We start from the raw sequence: 17,698 nt of genomic DNA on the forward strand, positions 1-17,698 counted from the left end.
TTAAAAAATACAACAAACAACTGATCAGGTACCATTTCAAACAGACATGCACAAAAATATCCGCTCAAGACAGATTGAACGTCATTAAAAAAAAAAAAATCCACCGAGAGCAGGACACTAATAAAAGGGAGATGACGGATAAGGGCATTTCATTTCCTTGGAGACCCTGAAGGCAACACTATTCTGACCAGTACAATGACGCTGGACACGGACGGCGAATATGACGCTGGTGCCTGACAGATAAACAAACCCAAGTTGAATAGCTGTTCGGACCTTTAACTACTAACTAATTGTCTGAGTCACGCTAGAGTTGTTGTTTTTTTTTTTTTCAAACCATCTTATTCATGTAAATGAAAAAGAACGTAGCTCATTTATTGTAAAGTTACTAGTCCGTCGGCTGCTGCGAGGTGAGTTATAATACAAGTTGTTGCTAAAGAACTAAACGGTTAGCTGCACTTGCTAACTAGTAGTAGCGACTAACATACCTTGTGGAGTTGTACAGTGCTACGGTGACTACCTCTACGTTTATAAATTGCGCTACACATATTAGCATGCTACTCTTGACCAATTAATGGTTTTCAGAATTTGGCTAGCTAATTAGCCCCGGAGCGACGTCTCCATCCTGTGTAACGTGAACTGAGCCAGCGCGTCCATGGGGACACCGCTAAATTGGGTGTGTTACGATTAGACGCTTGAGCTATATGAGGACGCTAACGGTGCATTTGTCTTCTACTTTACTATTCACTTGTTGCATGTTCAGTAAAGTATGGCATTCCCTTTAAATAACAAACGCATATATTATGCTGAGTTAAAAGTTTGTTGTTGTTTTTATTATTATTATTATTATTATTATTATTATTATTATTATTATTATTATTATTATTGTTATTATTATTATTATTATTGATTCAATGTAGGTCCAAATTATGTTTCAGTGATTGATGTATGGTGACCTTGACTGTCCTGAAAGGCGCCCTTAAACTTATTAATATTATACTAGTGATTTGTATTATGGATATTTCTTTCTTTCTTTATTACTTTCTTTCTTTCTTTCTTTCTTTCTTAAATTTACTTTTGTAAAAGTCTTCTGTGTAATGTCTCGGCACGACTGAAAAATATCCTCACTGTGTCTTCCCTGGTCCAAATACAGGACGATGATATGTTTGGGAAATGGTCTCGTCATTCAAATCAGAATGTTCTCTTATAAAAATATCAAACATGAGCTCTGATGTCTAAAAAATTATTTGACCATAATTCATTTATTTAACGTCAATACATTATCCTTCTTTCAGTGTCATGTTCACAACTATTCATCAATTCATATTTTTGTTGTAATTTTCTCGGCAAAATGTCTGTATAACACTTCATACAAAAAACAGTTAACTGACTATCATATGAAATTTCAGCACGTGCAACTCTTGATTTCTATTCTATTTTTTTCATTGTACCTTACCATTTTTTTCTCGTTCTGTCACACCCTCCACTCTGCCTTTTCCCCAGCAACCTGTGGTGATAAGTGCATGCTGCATGCCTCCTAACCCCTCCATAATCCTCATGCACTCAGCTCTGATACATGGTCCTTCTTCTGTGGACGTAAATGTGCCCCCTCTCCTTGCATGTTGTGGTCTGAGCATGTCACCATGAGGAAAGACCGGGGTAACCCATGCCAGGGCCAGACGGACTACAGACGAGAACTGGAGAGGCTACATGCTGACTTGGAAGGAGAGAGGGACCAAACACAGCGGGCTTGTGGACGCCTCCGCGTGGAGCTCCGGCGCCTGCGTGAAGAAGCAGAGGAGGAACATCAGAGGGCCTCAAAGGAACTGGCAGCCAGAGAGGGGCGGCAAAGGGAGAGGTATTCGGACAGACAGCGCCGTCTACCAGCGAAGGCCACAAGAGTCAAAGAGAGTGGGCGACATCCAGAAGTCAGGTGGACGGGGAAAGGGTCTGCTCATCTGTTCCGTGGACAAACGTATGCAAAGCTGGAGCAGCTCCTGCTGCTGTTGTATGAGAAGGTAAATAGCGAGCAGCCAGTGTTTAAACGTCACAGGGGGCAACTGGAGCTCAAGAAGGCTCTCCTCCTTTGCAACCTGCTCAAAGCCCATGGGGGAGTGTTGCAGGAGAAACAAAGAGCAGACTACCCTGCCTGTATTTTCAAACAATATTCAAGAAAACAGGAGGACGGCGCCCACAACTTTTGCCACCCAGATCCTTTTATAACCTACAGCAGAGCCCTGCTGCAAAGATCCCACAGTGCTTTGCACTCTGTGCAGGAGAAACCCAAACAAGATCAGCAGGAGGGGCCTTTGGGGAGTGCCCTTCCAGCAGCTGACCTCCACACTGCCACCGCAGCCTGGGACACCTGTCAAACGGGCTCTCTAAAAATTTGTCACCCTCCCAGCATTACCCATGCAGGCTGGGACGAACAGCCCCCCCGCTGCACCGAATTCTTCAGGTCAGAGGAGACCACGCCCTCCAAATGCACGTACAGAAACATGGAGGTGAGTTACAAACCCACATTTACATTTACAGACCCAACACATTTCCAGAAAAAAACAACAACTAAAAACTCACAAAATAATGAAATTATTTATTGCTGCATTACATTCATTTAAAGCTATGCATCATTGCACACTTGCAAGCTGTTTCACAATTAGTGTATCGACGAAAATCATCATCATCATCATCATCATCATCATCATCATCATATTAATAACACGAGGTAACACAACAACTTTGATCATTAAATCAGTCTGGTTTATTGGTCTCCTTACGTGCAACACATCACACCGGACTGCAAATTAAAGGGCTATGCTGAAAAAAAAAAACAGCCTTATTAATTCATAAATTGTTATAGCACAACACAACAGGGTAACAAATTGTAACAGCAAAGACAATAATCAGAAACTTTATTTTTGTGAGTTTTGGAGTCTCTCTCGGTTCCGTCTTTATACATTGTATCAAAAATGTGACGGTAGGAGTATGTACGTGTGCGAGTGTGTGTGAGAATTATGCAGGAGGAGAGAGGCAGGGTTAACATGTGGGGCTGCATCTGTTTGTTCTTCCTGGAGTGGCAGAAGTAGGTCAGTGTGCTTCGGTCTCTTAAATTTTAGATCAACTTCTCCCAAAGAGGAAATTAAATTATGAATTAAAGCTGGAGCGTGTATGAGGGAGTGTCCACCTGCCAAATCTCATTGTTGTTTTCCTATCCATTGCACAGCCTTTCAGAAGCATCCTGTTTTATCTACCAGCTTTGAGCATCAGAGAGAAGTCAAATGGGAATGTACGCATCAAGCACATCAGCCAATCGACTCCAAATCAGCTGGTTAACAATAGCTTCAATGCGGCCTTTGTTTCGAACAAATATACTGTGTTTGCATTTGAACTTCGATCTTGCATTTTGCCCTGTGATGAACTGGCGATGAACTGGCGATGAACTGGCGATGAACTGGTGACTGGTCCAGGGGTTAACCCCACCCTCGCCCCCAGACAGCTGGGTTTGGCTCCAGCACAACAATGGCCCTGAGTGCAGGAGAAGCAGTCATAGAAAATGGGTGGTTGCCTTTTTGCATGAGTGGCTTACTCACTACAGTACATGCGCAGTTTGGTGCGACAGGCTTGTGGAAGCCAGCTGCCTAGTTATCAGAGGAAGTGTTATAATTAATTCTTGCATATTAACATGAAACTATTATTTTTGTGTATTTTGTAATTAACCAGCAGTCAGGTCAACATGTTAGACAGATGAACGGATGGATGGATGGATGCTGCAAGGGTTGAACTTAAACTTTGTTGTGATATTGTTTTCAGTTTTACAGCTATATTTTACTATTCCTGTATTATGTTACAAAAACAGTTAATCAGTTAATTAAACGTTTAGAGCAAAGACACATTTTTACGTTGAATAAATCCCATGGCACACCACCAACCAAAAATATTATAAAATGAGACTTTTTAGCCTAATAATGACAATATTGTCTCTTAAATTATTCATACTCAGTGTGAAACCTGGGCCTGTTCAGATGCACACATATCGGATATTCTAGGGGGATTGAATGAGGAAAATAGGCTACAATCTTTATAAACCACAGTCACTTGACCATTGATATTGTTATTATTATTTTTTTTAGACCAATTAAGCAAGATTGGATAATTTCTCACAGCACGCCTGACATTATCATCTGGTACACTAGTGTGCTGCGGCACAGTGGTTGGAAAACACTGAATGAAACCATATATCGTTCTTTTAAGTGAGAAATAGCCTCTGTCACTGTGACCTCTAAAGCAACAACATTGACTGTTATATTGCAACTGTGGCTTTAATTTGCCTTTGTTACATTCATTCACTCTTAACTCATCCATCCTTTCTGCTAATTTTGCCATCCATTTAAAGGTTGGCAAGGATTCAGCTATTAAGTATAGTGCACTCTGGGCTGCTTTAGCCTGCTAATGCTTTTTTTTTTTTCTAAAACTTTTCTAACAGTTCACATCCTAATAGTTACAGAGGAAGAGCCGTCAAAACGTCTTATTTTTTGTCTTTGTCCCTTTAATTCTCTTACAGTACAGCTTTTATAGTTTTGCAAAAATGGTACTTGTCATGTTGCTGTTGAAACCTAGTAATGGTTCCTTTAGCTGGAGTTGCATGTGCCTTGGTGCTTTAATATAAATGTACAAAACGACAGGGTTAAATGAGGATTTAACCTTCCTGTCTGTATCAAATGGCTCCTGTTTGTCAAGGAGATTTGTTAAGCTGCCTCGCTTATTTACTCAACAATGAGATGGATTAAGGTTAACTGTCAAGTAAATGTGTTACATTGCAGGGCTTCTTCTAAGCACCACTTTGCACCTTTTTCTTTGGTGCCTGATTTCAAGGCAGAATCACTGACATCCATCACAGTAGCAGACATTTATTTCCTCGGGGTTCAACTGCAGTAAAACATGAGGATTGGCCTGGACTGGACACTTGTTCCTCTGCTGTCCTCCTACTGCCTCCCTGTGTTGCAGTGTGCACTGCCTCTCTAACAATCAATAGGGAGGCAACATCATTCCAGCGTCATCTCTATGGAAACGAGCCCCAGTGGCGGTAGTGATTGGGCCCCGTCTCAAAGCCTGCTTTTTTGTGATAGGACGATGCAGGCAGTCCTCCCTGCCCCCTCCTCTCAGCGACGTTGGCTGTCTTACACACACACACACGCACACATATTTTTCCCTTCGTCCTCTTTTCTTCACCTTTACGGCGCTGTAACCAAGATGGGATTAGGAAACCAGTCGAGTCCCGCTGCGTCTGGATGAAATGCCTTTTGACGCGGCAGCATCAGCGAGGACGGACCACCAGCCGAGGAGTCAGTTTGCCACCTACATCTCGACCCAGACCTGAATGGGGATTGGAGAAGAGACCTGTTAGTTAGGTTGTTCTCCTTTTTTCCCTTTTTTTTCATTGCTTATTTTTTTTGGTTTGCCATTCAAGCTGGGCCTGGGATATAGGATGAGCAGCGGATCGTTGTGTCCTTTTTCCTTTTGTGAAGAGGTCTGTGAGAAACCCTCATCTGACAGATCGGTAAGGCATGTAGAGAGTGCCAGTGTAGTCTGTGAGATTGTGGGTGCTATGCTGCGATAGATACAAACCCCCGCGCGCTACAAGGATGGTGACATACGGCAAATTGCTTTCAAAAGCCGAGGCAGAGAACATCTAACACGTTTTCAGCGCGGAGCTCCCCTATTCTGGAACGCATTGCAGCATGAGGACAAAGGCAGCGCTTCATAACTTGTTTCATCTGGGACTAATCATCATGACACACCAACTGGTGATGTCATTAAGCGTGTAGACATTCTCACCAGATTATGAACTGAAAGGAAGACGGTGAGGTGACGTCGTCTGAAGTTGCCCTCCCACAGCTGATCCATGTAATTCTCCTTCCAGCAGATGAAAAGCTTGCAATGGCTTGGTCTTGGCAAGGTACCCCATTTGGTCACATTGATCCCATTTGCGATGTTTGACTTTGGCAGAGAGTGATGTACGACTTGTGCACCCGGCCCGAGCAGCCGGAGCCCGCGGCGGCACACACAGAGACGGGGAGCCGCGAGGTGGCCGACGCTCTGGATCGACAAGCTCGGGACTTGGGGGGTGCTGAAGATCAGGAGGATAAGTCTAAGGAGCCCTCGGACAAGGCGGTCCACACCAAAGCCAATGGCACAACCACGTCACTGTTGGGAAAAAGGCACCATTCGCTTTATGCAAACCTCAATGGATTTGAAGTGGAAGGCGTGCGCAAAGTAAGTGTTTTACTGTTGGTGTTATTTGATAATATGGGAAAAATAGCATCAGGCATGTGTTTGGGGCACATTTCTTCACCCCACGGTATGTCACAAAGCATTTATATGCTACACTTTGTAATTTTTTAAAAACATACCTTTGCAGGCATGATATTAATTTCAGCTCATGGCCCCATGTTTATATTTTAAAGCAGTAGCCTTGGTCTCCCTTGAATGGGTTGAGTAATTTTGAAAATCAAGTTATATAATAAATGTAAACACAACTAACTATAATTATGACAATACAAATGATTCCTGACTGTTAGTACATGTGAGGATTCCTCTCTCCTCTGCCAGCTCTACTTAGTAAACACCATCAGATGATCATGGTGTCCCATGGAAGGGGTCTCCTTTCCATATGTTTTGGATGAGTTTAAGATTGTATTCTATCAGGATTTTGCATCTAAACAAGTGTATGGACAGGTGTACAACATCCTATAGCATCATGCCATGTGTCAAGGGAGATATACCCTCCTTTCATGCTGTTAAAGGAAATGACATACAGAACTAACCAGGCAGCCATGAGGTAGAAGACCTTTACTGCAGGGACCTTTTAACTGGATATGCATTTTGCCAATACTCAGTTGTCCTTATAGCCAAAACAACTGCAAATTAATAGTTACAGTTTAAAACTTAACATAAGGGATGGTGATGGTAGCTTCAGTGAAGCAGTCCTCTTTATGTTGTTTTCAGTTCTATGTTTTGATTGGCCAGTAATATTAATTCTCTAAACATTGTCTGTGTACTTTAAGAGGTACAGTTGCAGTTGGATTCACCTCGCAGTCTACAAGTAATTAGCTGATGTTCAATTTTCAATGAAATACAACTCTGTAGAGAATTACAATCTTGGTTAAAAGGCATGTATAGAATATGCTTTTCATGATTGGTCTCAATCTGTGAGATGTCGTTGTTAGTGTATGGGCTCATTATTTTGACACTGGCATGCACGTGTTGTTGCCACGAGAGGAAAAGATAGTCGGCAGGTATCAGACTAATGTGTTGCAGCCTTGTGCCTAATTTCACACCTCTTCATAGCCTGTTAGCGCACTTAATCCACTTAATGGTAGCCAATTGAAAATCAATCAGAGACGCTTGAGGTGTCCATGTGACATTGGGGAACATCACTGCAAGGCAATAGATGGAATTATAACTCCTGACTTGTAAAATAAAGTTTCCTTCGGTAAATGCTAATCCACTGTTGTCCTCTTAAAAAGGAGTTGGTGGTTTGTTGCATTGTACAGACATGGTTGCAGTGTTTCCCTTCCACGTTGTGTGGAGGCAGTTCAATCAATTTGAGGTCTGCTCAGGAGCTCTCCATACACACATTAACTTAAAGTGTAGTACTTCTGTGTCTATTTTATGCATTAGCTAGTGTAGTGGTCCGTTTGCCTTGGGAGTCTGATCGTTATCCTGAGATGAAACTGTAACCCATCATTTAGCCAAGGCACTCATTTTTGGGCTACAAAGCCCACTGTTTTTGCCCACCCCCTGCTGCTTTATTGCCTCATTGCCACAGTTGTGATGTTGTAGAAACCCCCCGAATAAGCTGTCAGCACACGATTTAGGAGAAGATCTGTGTTGGCAGAAATGTGTGCCTTTGAAATAATTGCATGGTCATTTTATCCTGTTGCTGATTCTCAGCTGTGTTTTTAAACACTGAGCTTTCACTCTTAGTTTATGCTGAATAGTTATGTTGTTGCATGTATAGATGTAGCTTCACTGTGATATTTTTAGTGATCTACAGTGACCGGCCTGCAGCAGTTATGCAATATGGTGCCACATGATCGCATTTTGTACCTTAAAAATATCTGTTCTAAAGAAAAGTCAACATTTGATCAATAATGTGAGGTATAACAGGGTCTTTGTTGCTCAAATTCTGTCAGAATTGGGCGATTGTAATAATAGCAGTAATGTTTTTGGCTTTTGGTGGAAAAAGTAGGAAGGTATGTTTTTCACTGTAAGACCTTTTGTGTCGGTAGGTTGTGGTAGCACTGGGAAAAATCTGTCCAAAAATTTGGGCTTGTTTATTCCAGCTGGCATTTGCAGTAAATACAAGTGCCCGCCCACTTTTGGCTATCAAGCCAAAGGGCACCAGAGTGCTCATTTAAAACGTTAAACCACCCTCTAGAGGGGACAGGGGTATATTTGTTGTCAACAGCACCGAGGACGGGGCTGCTGTTTGTGGCTTCTGCTTGCAGAGTTGTGCTTTTGCAGGGCTCCAGTCAGGAGTCATCTTCATATTGTCATTAAATGCGTGCAGCAGTGTGCAATAACCATACTTGTGTGTGTTGACCCTTGTCCTTTTTACGCCTGCCTTGAAATCACACAGCTCTGTGTCTCAACAAATGTTAGCTATTCACAGCATTTCTATAGAGGGCCAGCTATCTCGCAGTAAAACAAAACACTTGTCTGCTTTAAATATATATATAAAGGATTGTGACTGCCTCATCCTTCCCCGAGAAAACCAGGCTGCTGCTACTAAACGGATCATTTGTGCAACAGTAAAGACTTAACTCCAGCTGCAGTTCCAATTCAGACTATGGTAGCACTTACCCTGAATGCCGTCAGCCCATACTGATCAGATTAGCCACGGCATCAAAGCCAGTAATGGAACAAATAACACTGACCATCCCACGACAGGGGAGCCCTTCGCTGGAAATCTCCTGATGCTCACATTTATTTGGATGTCAGTTGACACAAATCACTGATCTACCGTGATTTTCACGCACAACCACCTCCAGGGCCCAGAGAGAATGGTTTGAAAAAGAGAAAATATCCAGTGAGCAACAGTCATGTGGATGAAATGAGACAACTGGAAGCTGGCATAAACTGGGGATATGTTTTGGGACTCCTTAGTGGGACAAGCACTATTGAACAGCGGCGTTGCTGCTGATCTGTTGCCTCTTGCAGTGGGTTGTCTGCATTGCACTGTCTTAAAGGTCACTGCTGACCCAGTTTGTACCTATGGGAAACTGAAAGTGGGGCAGTGCGTCTGCAGAGGAGACCTGATTGTACTGAAATTTAGCATGTTACTGTCATGAAATCCATTTCACGTGGTCATCTCAAAGACACTTCATTCAGACGTAAAATGTTGATCGCTCACTTGGTCAGTCAGGAACATTACACCTTGTGTTGCCTACCATTTACCTTTCAAAACAGATGTTTTACAAGTTTGATTAGAGGGTTGATGAGCGACAGGATTGCATTTACCAACCTTTATTTTTGCCTTACTCCCACACTTGCAACTGTTTTTGATTCTCTCTTTCTCTCTTAATTCAGCCTACAATGCCGTCTGTTTACAGCATTGTACTGTTGTACCCAGTTTGGGCTGGTTATGTGGTACAGTGATTAGAAGGTGGTTTTTGCTCCCAGTGTCCTGCACGCTGGGGGGGGGGGGGGGGGGGGGGGGGGGCGGGGATGGTCAGCGGCTGCATTAGGAACGGGTAGTGATGCAAGAAGTGACAAAAGATGGAAGAGATGTGTGATTACTTTTGCTTTCTAATGTTTTTAAAGCATTTTGATCTGTTTGATTTACACAAGGCTGAATCAGTAAATGCCTTTTGAGAATTCAATAGTTTTGGTCTGTTTAACTGCATTAGGCAGCAATTTTCTCCATTTTCTTATATAGGGTAATTATTATTTTTTTTAAATACTGTATATGACAAGGCAAGTTATCCACTGACATCAGGAGGACATATCTCTGAAGAAGACGGAAGAAAGTCCGTCAAAAGTGTTGAGTATTTTAAATAGGAAAAAAAAACGTGTTTAGCATGTCCAGTATATAAGGAAATGGAGAAAGGTATTGAACACAAAAAAGGCCAAAATGAACTCCTATGCTATGCATTATGCAGCTGTTGTGAGCCAGTGCGCTCGGTCAGGTCATCAGGACATTTTTATATTGAAGACTTTGTTTATAATTTTATAATCACTAGAACATGAATTATTTATTTAACCTTTTTTCCCACCCATGGATCCATCTCTTGTCCAAGGATGCTCATATGTAGGGCCTTTATTGGCTCGCTCTTCTTGTGAATAATTGATAGAGCAGTGTGAGAGAGATCTCTGGGGTATTGGTCTCTCACCACATCTCAGCCCAAACATTGCTGTCTGTCTGTCTGGCTGCTGTCTGACTGCAGCCAGCGCAGACGCTCTCTGTAGAACAGGGGTCAGGGGTCAGGCGTGGGGCTCACAGTCACTTCTAGAATTGTTTTTTGCACTGTGACGCACAGAGAATGCATATTCTGTTGGTGAGTGTGACTCGGGGCATTGACTGGATAGTGTCGCTTTCTGTGGCAGAGAAGATTAAAATTCCCAGTGATATGTTGATGATTAATTTTGCATGTACTCTATCTACCATCTTTCTTTTTATTCCTTTTGTCTTTCTTCTTTTCTTGGAGCTTCTCCTCTTTGTTTTTGCGCTCCCTCTCTCTCTCTGTCCTCCCAACCTCTAATCTGCAAATGGTTGCCCTGAAAATTTCCACTTCCCATTTGCCATTTTACTGTCATCGCCCGCTGACGTTCTCATCAGTGTGAGTTACGACACTATATTCGTCTCATGACCTGAAGCACTTAAGCAGTTCTGCACTAGTCAGATGGAAGGAAACATTAATTGTAATCAGGCATTGGCATTTCTCGACTTAATGAACGTGAAATAATTTCAAAAGCTGTCATTCGGAATTTCTCACTCACACACTGCCTGTTTTTTCACCCCGTCATTGGATTTGAACATTTCTGCAAATTCCCTATCTGGCCAACACTTACGGCCGGAGTTTTGAGTAATTGATTTTGAAATGTCATGCAGTCCTTTCATGACTGCAGGCCTTGAACTTTGTGTTGAATGCAGCTCAAACTGCTGTGGAGGACGTTAGGAGTCATCATGTGAATAGAGAGCCGCTGTTGCCTTTTATGATGCACATAATCAAATGTGCTGCCGACTGGTACGATCTTGGAATCAAGGCGGCATTATTTATATTCAGTGAACAAACACAACAAGCAGTTCTCGACACAAACAACAGATGCATTTTGTTATGCAAGTGACAAACACAGACCCAGTTGAAGCTCTGATGGAATGAATGACACCGGGGGATGTTTCACCTTGTGTGTGGTATAGGAACGGGGCTTTCCAGGGCTCAAGTACAATATGTCTCTATACTGAACACATCCTGGATTTTTTTTTTTCCAGCTCTTTATCAGTGAGCTCCTGGTGATGGGGGGGGGGGTGATTTTTGGCAGTGTAAAGAATGGTGACAAGGTCATGGCATGGCTGGCTGGATGCCTTTTTTTCCTTTCCAATTATTCCCATGCACTTTCATTTCAGACTGAGTGCACTGACTGCAGCCTGTTGTGGTTGGGCCAATCAGGGAAATGATTTTGGATAAATGGACTTTTTGGATAAACATCAGCCGAGTCGCCGCTCCACATTTGCAGCCAATAATCCAATAGAGGCCTCCCAGAGCCTGACCAGTTACATGTTTATGCTTGATTGACATTTCAAAGGTATCAAGCAAAGATATTTCAGAATGCAAAACCACATCTTGTGTCATGTATTTACGTCGTGTTGCATGTGATGTTTGTACTTGAATGCTTTGAAATTGTATTTGTAGTTGAAATCCTTTACTGGCTTATTTAGCAAATATTTTCTCTTTTTTCTAACATTGTGATCAGTCTCATCTTGGATGTCCGGGCATCGTCACACTAAATACACCACAGTATCTGCACAAATGAAGGCATTGTCAATTTAATGCTGAAAGGCTGAAGGGTTTGCATGCTTATGTAGTTAATATCACTCAATGAAGCGCTCTATTATTTGATGCTCCTCACGGTGAGGCCTGTGGAGGGACGTGGAGAAAGATTTCATCTGAGGACGTTCTGTCGCTAGCCTTCATTACTGCTGACGCTGCACAGACTGGAATAATCTGCCTTATGTTTGACTTCTTTGAAACCCAGCTGTTTTACATGCATCTAAGGCCTTATTAAGGCCCAGAGAGGTCCACAGATCGTGACATTTTTTTATTTGTAGATGGTAAAGTGTTGAGGCAGGCGTGCTGGTGTGGATTTTAATGACGTGTCGGCAAGGCGGAAATGTAATGGCTTAAGGACTGCGGAAGATGCTTGCCAGCGTGTTGCAGACGAGAGCTGAAAAGCTGATGGATTTGCCTCTCATAATGAATGTAACACCACCACCATTCACCGCAGATGTGAAGTCATGGCCTCAGTGGGAATTTGTTCGATTGGAAAAGGCGTTGAACCACAGCTGAGCATTGCTAAATTAAATTTGGGCTGCGGTCAAAAATACAATGAAATGTCATGGGTGCAGACAAAGCCATAACAAACATCCACACACGCTCGCACTCGGCAGACGACATTAGTGTAGGAGTCGGTGGTGGGAGGTGTATTTCCTTCTGCCTGGAGGCGGGGGAGAAGAGGAGTCGGCCTTTTGTTCTCCAGCACCATATGAAGGACCCCTAATCTGTCACCGCCAGGTACCTGTGTGTGTGTGTGTGTGTGTGTGTGTGTGTGTGTGTGTGTGTGTGTGTGTGTGTGTGTGTGTGTGTGTGTGTGTGTGTGTGTGGGAGGGGGGAGCTGTGAAAAACACAGGGGGGGATTTGAAAGGACACTTAAGAGGCGTTCTTCATGACTTATATATGAGTGTGGGGAGCGAGACACTCTTAATAAACTATCCCCCAGGCTGGTTTGTGCCTCTTTTCATGTGTTCGCTACAGGACATTTGTATGTCTTGTGTGCAATCTCCTGTTATAGGGTTTACATGAGCCCCCCCCCAACTCAAGTCAATATGGCATCCTTCATTTTGCAACGTGCAAAAAGTGTAATATGCTACATTAAAATGCTACAAAGCATCCAGAAACCCTGCGTACAGCATTCCAGCCACCCTTGCAATGTGAACGTGAACTTCACTGCAGTACAGAAAACATCGGCAAGAGTTAAAAACTGTCTGCTGAAAAAGAACTCATTAACAAGCCACTGATGTTGTTGGAGATGGAGTCATGGATTTTGCCCCACGTCAATTAGTATTGATATCTCTCTGGTGGATATACTGCAGGGCATGTTTCTTGGCCCTAATGCTAATTAAAGCCTGTTTAGGCGTTAATATCACTTGGTGTTTGAAGGTTGGCCCTTGTGTTATTGCTGGGAGGAGACGAGGCCTGGATTAATAAGGCTGATTTCCACATTCAGCAGATTGCACCCGTCTATCCCAGAGCCCTCTGAGCCACTAGCTCAGCCGCAAGACACTTAGACACTTGTATTTAAAAAGACTTAAAAAGAGATGAAGAGTCTCTTTTGTAATTGGATAACAACTCTTGCACATACGTGTTCTTTCACTTGTCAGAAAGGAGTGTCTGACAACTTCAAGATACAGTGTGGGGAATATAATAATGCAAAAATATACTTTGACACTTAATTTGTCCCTGTATTTATCCAGGAAATATTTTTTTTATCTACATGTTTTAATCTACATTATCCAAAACACAAAGAAGCTCCAATTTTTTTATCCTCTTTGTGTCAATTATTAGCATATTGATGTAATATCTTCTTGAATGCATGCTCTGTTTGTTTTGCAAATTGCTTTGGCTTTTGCTGAAATGTTTGCTGTATCCTATTTGCAGTTTGCCTCACAGTCAGTTTTTATTTTTATTAAGAATAAAAAAAGATGAATGATAATCTAGCACGTGTGTGTGTGTGTGTGTGTGTGTGTGTGTGCTTGCCAGAGTGTATGTGCGCCTTTGTCTTGTTGTCTCCTTAGAGGCCCATTGTGGGGGGTTTCTGGCTGTCAGCTGAAACCGCTGATGTTGTGGTTTTGGTAGAAACAGACTGTAGACATTTCCATACGCCTGACAAAAGCTGGCCTTGGATTCCAGACAAAAGGATAATCTGCTTCTAAGACATCATGAATATTAGATTAAGATTAAATATGTAAAATCTATGCAGGTTTAATGCTCAAGTAAAATGTTGGTCCTTATAAATATATTATTGCAAAATACTTCATTTTACTCATCTATGTTTGTTATATTGCATGTATTTTTGGTGGTGGTGGTGGTGTTGGGGGGGGGGGGTTAGGGTGATCCACATGATAATAAATGTAAAAAGAGATTTTTGCATAATACTGCAGTTCTCATTTATTGCACGTCTTGATATTACATGCATATTGCATCATGGAGATTGGAAAATTGCAGTAATGCTACATGTATTTAACAATTTTTAAGGTGTTAAATGTTAGCCAGTTAATTTCTTTACACCCTTTTTGTTACTTTTTTTTTTTTTTTTTTTTTTAATTGTGCAACCCCTTCAACAAAGTGACATTTTTCCAGTCTAAAAATTAAGCAATTTGCTGATGCTTTCAAATCGTCAGTGAAGCACACCAACAATCTATTTTCCTTGCCATGTAGGCTCTTTCCTCAGAGCTGTGAGTCAGACTGATTTCAATATTAATTGGCAAGGTAATGTAATATCAAATGTGTATACTTGAAAAGCAGAGTCTCCGTGTCAAATATATTTGATATGTAACTTGCATTTAAATGACACCCCGCTGTGGAATTGGTGCCTGTGTGTCTTCTCTGTTAAAGAGCTTAAAACGAGATCTTAAAGCAATCGGATTGATTTCAGCACACCATTCTAATCAGATGCCTGCGGGAGAAACAAACCACTGCTGACTCAGATGATTTAAAAAAAAAAATAATAATAATAATGACTGGCTCTGTCAAGTAATGCTAATGCTCAAGTGGTTCTTGTGGCTTTTCTCTTTAAAATTCTTTTGACTGACCTCTAAAACTTTGTCGTACTTTCAGTTGCAGGAAAAGGACTCTGTTCCATTCACAACAGTAGCATATGTTTCATCAGGAGCCACCTGCTGTGCTGCCAAAGAATGACTTTGAGGGGTTTTTTTCTCCTCTGTGTGTTTCTACAGTTCATCCCTTTCACACTTTTCGAGAATAGTCACCTTGAGTGTGCGATGAATAAGAATAAGTCATTGTCAATACACTTTGGAAAGGAATGATATAAGGCTTTGGCTTTGTAAAATCTCACTGAGCTTCTTGCTTGTATGAGGTGGGCAAGAAAATCAGATTAAACCACTTCAGCAAGATTACAAAACTGACAAATTTACATTAATAAATTATGTCACAGTGAACCCAGGATTAGCAGAATATAAAGATTGCTGCATTGTAATATTTCCAGTGTGAGCCTAATGACAGACATTCTATTCAGGTATACAGTATGTGATACCCATAAACAAACAGATTTATGGTGTTAATAAAAATATTTAATACCGACTTGACAGAAACTTGAGCTTTGTGAGAATTTGATGAAGTGGGTGTTGTTGTATTAGTCCTGTTTGTTCTACTGTACCAACAATTTCACCAAATGATTGAACGGCACTTTGGCTCCACGCTGCATGACTACCTTCCTCCTCTTCTGGGAGTTAGAAGGGCTCCCTGAATGGCAAAATGCTCTTGTTTTTGTTACTAAGGGAGAAGAAGCTATCCAGCTAGCTAGCTAGCTAGCTATACTTGATAAGTGCAGCCCTTGCTGTGTTTTCTGGGAAAATCCCAGCAAACGATTTGAAGACATGGACAGTCTCCAAGTTGATTAGAATAGTAATGGCGCCAGCCGCAGGCTGAGTTCACCCTGGTTGGCCTTCCTCTGAAGTGATTGATTTGACTGTCGCGTCATCCTTCTGAGTGGAAAACAGGGACACTGGGACTGTTTGAGCCCTGGAACTGATGACCAAATACATCTCAAGGACACACACGCTCATCAAAAAGCCAACACTTTCCCTCTTTGAAGTGTTGCTGCATAATGAGGCGCAGCACTGCATCTCTGGTTGGGTGTGAAAGTAAGGCTGTAATTATTCCCGCAGGTGTTTCTGCTCTGGTGCTAGTAACTGATGATTCTAACCAAGCAGGTATATTATATTGCAGAAAACGGACACACGCAGACACATTTGATGACCTTTTAAACCAAAGAAGTCATTTGAAAAATTAGATTTTAACTGCGCTGGTTTGTGTCTCATTCATCTGTTTTGTTTTGTTTTTTTGCCACTTGACAATAAGTGTAAGCCATGTATCGTCTTTGATAACTCATCTTTTATACATGTTTTTTTCATTTTGTTCACTCTCACGCAGACAGTAAAACAAGCAGCATCCTCTTGTCCCTGACAGAAGTCATGTGTCATCAGCAGGCAAAATGCTCATGCAAGTGTTGTTCATAGTGTTTCTTTTGCAAGCTATACACTTTGTTGTGAACCTTTTCTGTCAAATACATCATCCAAAAACACTGGCATTTAATCTCAAAGTGTCAGCGCTGGGGCCAAGATTAGGATGCTGTGGTATTTTTCACTTTGGCAGTGACAAAAAAAATGATATTTTCTTTACGTTAGTAACATATCATTTAAAGATGTGCCAAATGTTGCTGAAAAGTGCAAAGTGCATTTCAGGCTTCACTTGTACTGAAGTTATGGCCCAGCAGAAACTGGGACAAATTTTTGTGCAAAGTGAGACATTTTCTGTGAAAGCACAACATTTCATTCAGAGTAATAATTAAAAAAAAAAAATCCCTTTACGTGACTGCTTACTGTTCACTAAACGAGTCTGCAGGGAGACTGAAAACTGCAACTTGTCAGGTTTGTTGAGATGCACAACCGCAAGGCGGTGATTACCGCAAAGCTAACGATTGCCCTCGCCGGATCAGGCGTTAAACTGACTGCCAGCCCGTTAAACTGATACCCTCAAAAAAACCTAATGGTCTCTCTGGCACCGCCTCCCAGCTTCACTTTCAGTCACTTCTAGCATCACCTTCGCAGCATCAAACGTTGGAAGACGAACACACGGGGGCCTCAGCCGCTTGTTTAGTAAACAGCTGGTCATTAGTAATGACTTATGGTGACATTAAAGACTCTCTGGGGAGCCACTCGATCACTGCTCGTCCGCAGTTACCAAGACGACATAATCTCACACGCTGACGGCCAGATGCGTCTTGGTCTGTGTCGGTTTGGCGCGACGGCGACGTCCCACTGTTTGTTGGTGTATGTGAGTGGTGTGTTTGGCTTCCAGGTTGGTTCATTCATGCCATGAATATCATGAAGAGACTGGAAGCTATGTTGCAGCGCTCGAGATTGGTCTGGGTCTCAAGACCACTTTTTAAGGGTCTTGTCTTGGTCTTGGACTGGGTGGACTCTGGTTTTTGATCAAGACCGGTTGAGACTCAGCCAGCTCTGCAATGACAAATAATAACTGTCAAGAATCCAGCTGCTGCCTTGTTTTTCTGTTTGTGACACCTGGAGAGACAAGCCCCCTTATTTCGAGTTGATTTATGTTTCCAATTTTATGAAGTAAAGGTTGTTCGGTTGTGTTTTTTTTAAATAGTTCTAAGCAGC

The 17,698-nt window shown here is 42.1% G+C and overlaps 1 protein-coding gene across 1 annotated transcript in view; it reads left to right on the forward strand.

The window, feature by feature from the left end:
- Positions 1–1,664: 1,664 nt before the first annotated feature.
- tspoap1 (TSPO associated protein 1) overlaps positions 1,665–17,698 on the forward strand; it is a gene marked incomplete at its 5' end in the record, with an annotated part of 56,900 nt that continues 40,866 nt past the window's right edge. The window contains 2 exons of the mRNA XM_076020145.1: positions 1,665–2,501; positions 6,004–6,270. Coding sequence (XP_075876260.1) covers positions 1,665–2,501; positions 6,004–6,270 — 1,104 coding nt within the window. The remainder of the gene's footprint in view (positions 2,502–6,003; positions 6,271–17,698) is intronic.

Source organism: Nelusetta ayraudi, unplaced genomic scaffold, assembly GCF_046127955.1.
Source record: "Nelusetta ayraudi isolate G7.1 ecotype Tasmania unplaced genomic scaffold, CSIRO-AGI_Nayr_v1 ptg000011l, whole genome shotgun sequence".
In the NCBI taxonomy this organism is placed as follows: Eukaryota; Metazoa; Chordata; class Actinopteri; order Tetraodontiformes; family Monacanthidae; genus Nelusetta; species Nelusetta ayraudi.